The following is a 2,746-nucleotide window of genomic DNA, read 5'->3' as shown; positions in this document are numbered from 1 at the left end:
CATTGTATCAGGTGTCTGACTAGTTTGCCACCTCCTGTGTGAAGAAGGCCAGGGATGATATGAAGACTAGGTTCTGGCATGATGTTTGGGATAATACTAGTCCTTTGTGCATTTCTTTTGAGAGGCTCTTCCTAATCTTGGAGCAGAAGTCGCAATTGGTGGGTACCTTAGGTGTTTGGGAATATGATGTTTGGCTTTGGAGATTCAGACGAAGACGATCTTTTCGAGTCTGGGGGATGATCTCTTTGAGGCTTTTTTTCCTCTTATCACATGTATAGTTAGACATGATATGGTGGATTCTTGTGTTTGGAACCTGGACTCGACTAATAGGTTTTTAGTTGGTTCTACTTATGGTAGCCTTATGGCTCTAGTAGGGGTCAAAGAAGATATGTTTGAGAGGGTGGTGAAGGGATTGTCTAGGGTTTGGTAGAGTTGGACGCCATCTAAAGTTGTGGTGTAGTCTTGGCAGCTGATTCAAAATAAATTGTCAATTAGGCATAATCTTCTTAGGCGTCAAATAGTGTTAGGTCCTAGTGTTAGGGGAATGTGTTGTGTATGCTAGGCATGTAGAGACGGAAGATCATTTCTTTGTTTTGTGTGTGGTAACTTCTGCCATTTGGTATAGGTTTTTTCAATGGGTAGGGTGACAAGGGGATATGCTTTGCTTGATCTTTGGGCCTAACTTTGATCTGACATTCCGTGGTATGGACTTTTTGGAAATTGCAAAACTAAGTTATTTTTTTGGAGGGAAAGTTGGACGATTAATTATTGGATGTCTATGTTAAATAGCTTGGTGTGGAAGTGAATTCAAGCTCATACTTTAGGTTTCTTCATTTCCCTGGTTGACACGCAGAGAGAGAGAGAGAGAGAGAGAGAGAGAGAGAGAGAGAGAGAGAGAGAGAGAGAGAGAGAGAGAGAGAGAGAGAGAGAGAGAGAGAGAGAGAGAGAGAGAGAGAGAGAGAGAGAGAGAGAGAGAGAGAGAGAGAGAGAGACCCAGTCAAGTAGCTAGGCATTTCGGTTTGAATTCTTCTATAGATTCTAGGGTTATATCGTTATTCCAAAGTATTGCTCTTAGCTTTATTTATATTATCTTTAGTTATTTATTCTTTTATTTTTAATATATGGCTGCTATTAAAAAAAACTACTTTAAACATCTTGTAATAATTACAAAAATTAAAAAAATAGTTTAAAATTTTAATTTAATTTATTGTATATTTTAAAACTATTGACAGGCTATAACCAAATGAGTATAATTTTCTCTGTTTAAAACCTTCCAGGTACGTCATACTTACACTAGATCCTGTCATATGGAGTAATTTTTTAGAAAACATATTTGCAAAATGCATAAATTATTTTTAAAATATCAAATAATGTGATCAAACTCTAGTCTACATCACACTGATTTGAATTATTATATCTTAATCAAACCATCCCAATAATTCGCAGGGAATTCGAATTTGGTTGCGCGATCCCTTAGTAATATAGTATAATATAATATCAATGTAATAATTGATACACGCATTAAAGTTTCCTCCACCTCATATGCACCTAAAAACAAAAACAAAACAAATCAATTTTTCCTGTCCATATATTTCAATTCTAGTTAATTCAAAAACATATAAGCCTATAAACAATCCTACTACAATCAAATTTATACACCTCCATTATTCAAGTCAATACATGCATCCATCTGTTGAAAACAACAAAACATGACACACTTTCAAGACAGTGGTGGCTACCTATATATAACAAATGTCACAAGTTACAACAATAAAAAGTGCAAATTAAGAAAAATAAAATGGAAGAGGAGCATAAGGGAGGTGAAGAAGTAAAGTACAGGGGTGTAAGGAGAAGACCATGGGGAAAATATGGGGCAGAGATTAGAGATCCTACAAAGGCAACTGGAAGACAATGGTTAGGAACGTTTGACACAGCTGAGGAAGCTGCTAGAGCTTATGATTGTGCTGCCATTCGTTTAAGAGGTGCTCTTGCCATTCTCAATTTTCCTGATGAATACTATCTTCATCTTTCTTCTTTATCGCGCTCGTCGTCATCGTCGTCTGCTAGTTGTTTTAGAGAGCAAAAGGAAGTAATTGAGTTTGAGTATTTGGATAACAAGGTTTTGGAAGATCTTCTTGGATCATCTAATGAAGATAATGATGATTGACATTGTTCTATAGTCTTTTTCAATTGACATGATTTTACAAATAATGGTTAATTTGTTAGAGAATGTGTTAGCAACAATGTCTCGACTCATAATTAGACTACATTTTTCGGAGGCGAAATTTCTATACTCTTTAAAATTGTTTTCAAAGTTCAGAACCGAACTCTGCTGAAATATCTTAGCCTGCGTTTTCTCCTTAATTCTTTAGGAGTATTTCAAATATTCACTATTTATTAGCATTATGAGATTATAAAATTGAGAAAAAATGATAATAAGTCTAGTTAAGAGTCTGACATCGGACAATATATGGCCTGAACATGTTAAGTGGGGACAATCCTCACCCTACAAGCCGGTTTTGTAGGGTTGAGTTAGGCCCAACCACACTTCTTAACATGGTATCAGAGTCTGGTTTAAGATCCGGTGGGCCACCTTCTATGGTTTCCGTTATCGGGCCACCCGCGATTTATTTCCACGCTCCAGTTGTCTAGTCCTGGGCGTGAGGGGGTGTGTTAAGAGTCTCACATCGGACAATATATGGCCTGAACATGTCCTTATAAGTGAGGGCAATCCTCACCCTACAAG

At 36.9% G+C, this 2,746-nt stretch overlaps 1 protein-coding gene across 1 annotated transcript; it reads left to right on the top strand.

The window, feature by feature from the left end:
- The first annotated feature begins 1,798 nt into the window (after positions 1-1,798).
- On the top strand, positions 1,799-2,167 carry LOC131639407 (ethylene-responsive transcription factor ERF098-like). The gene has a single exon (XM_058909904.1). It carries the CDS (start codon positions 1,799-1,801, stop codon positions 2,165-2,167), a length of 369 nt encoding a protein of 122 aa, XP_058765887.1.
- Positions 2,168-2,746: the final 579 nt, after the last annotated feature.

This window comes from Vicia villosa, unplaced genomic scaffold (assembly GCF_029867415.1).
Source record: "Vicia villosa cultivar HV-30 ecotype Madison, WI unplaced genomic scaffold, Vvil1.0 ctg.002617F_1_1, whole genome shotgun sequence".
NCBI lineage: Eukaryota > Viridiplantae > Streptophyta > Magnoliopsida > Fabales > Fabaceae > Vicia > Vicia villosa.
Note: the sequence above shows the minus strand (reverse complement) of the source record. Positions and strands in the feature narration are given on the sequence as shown.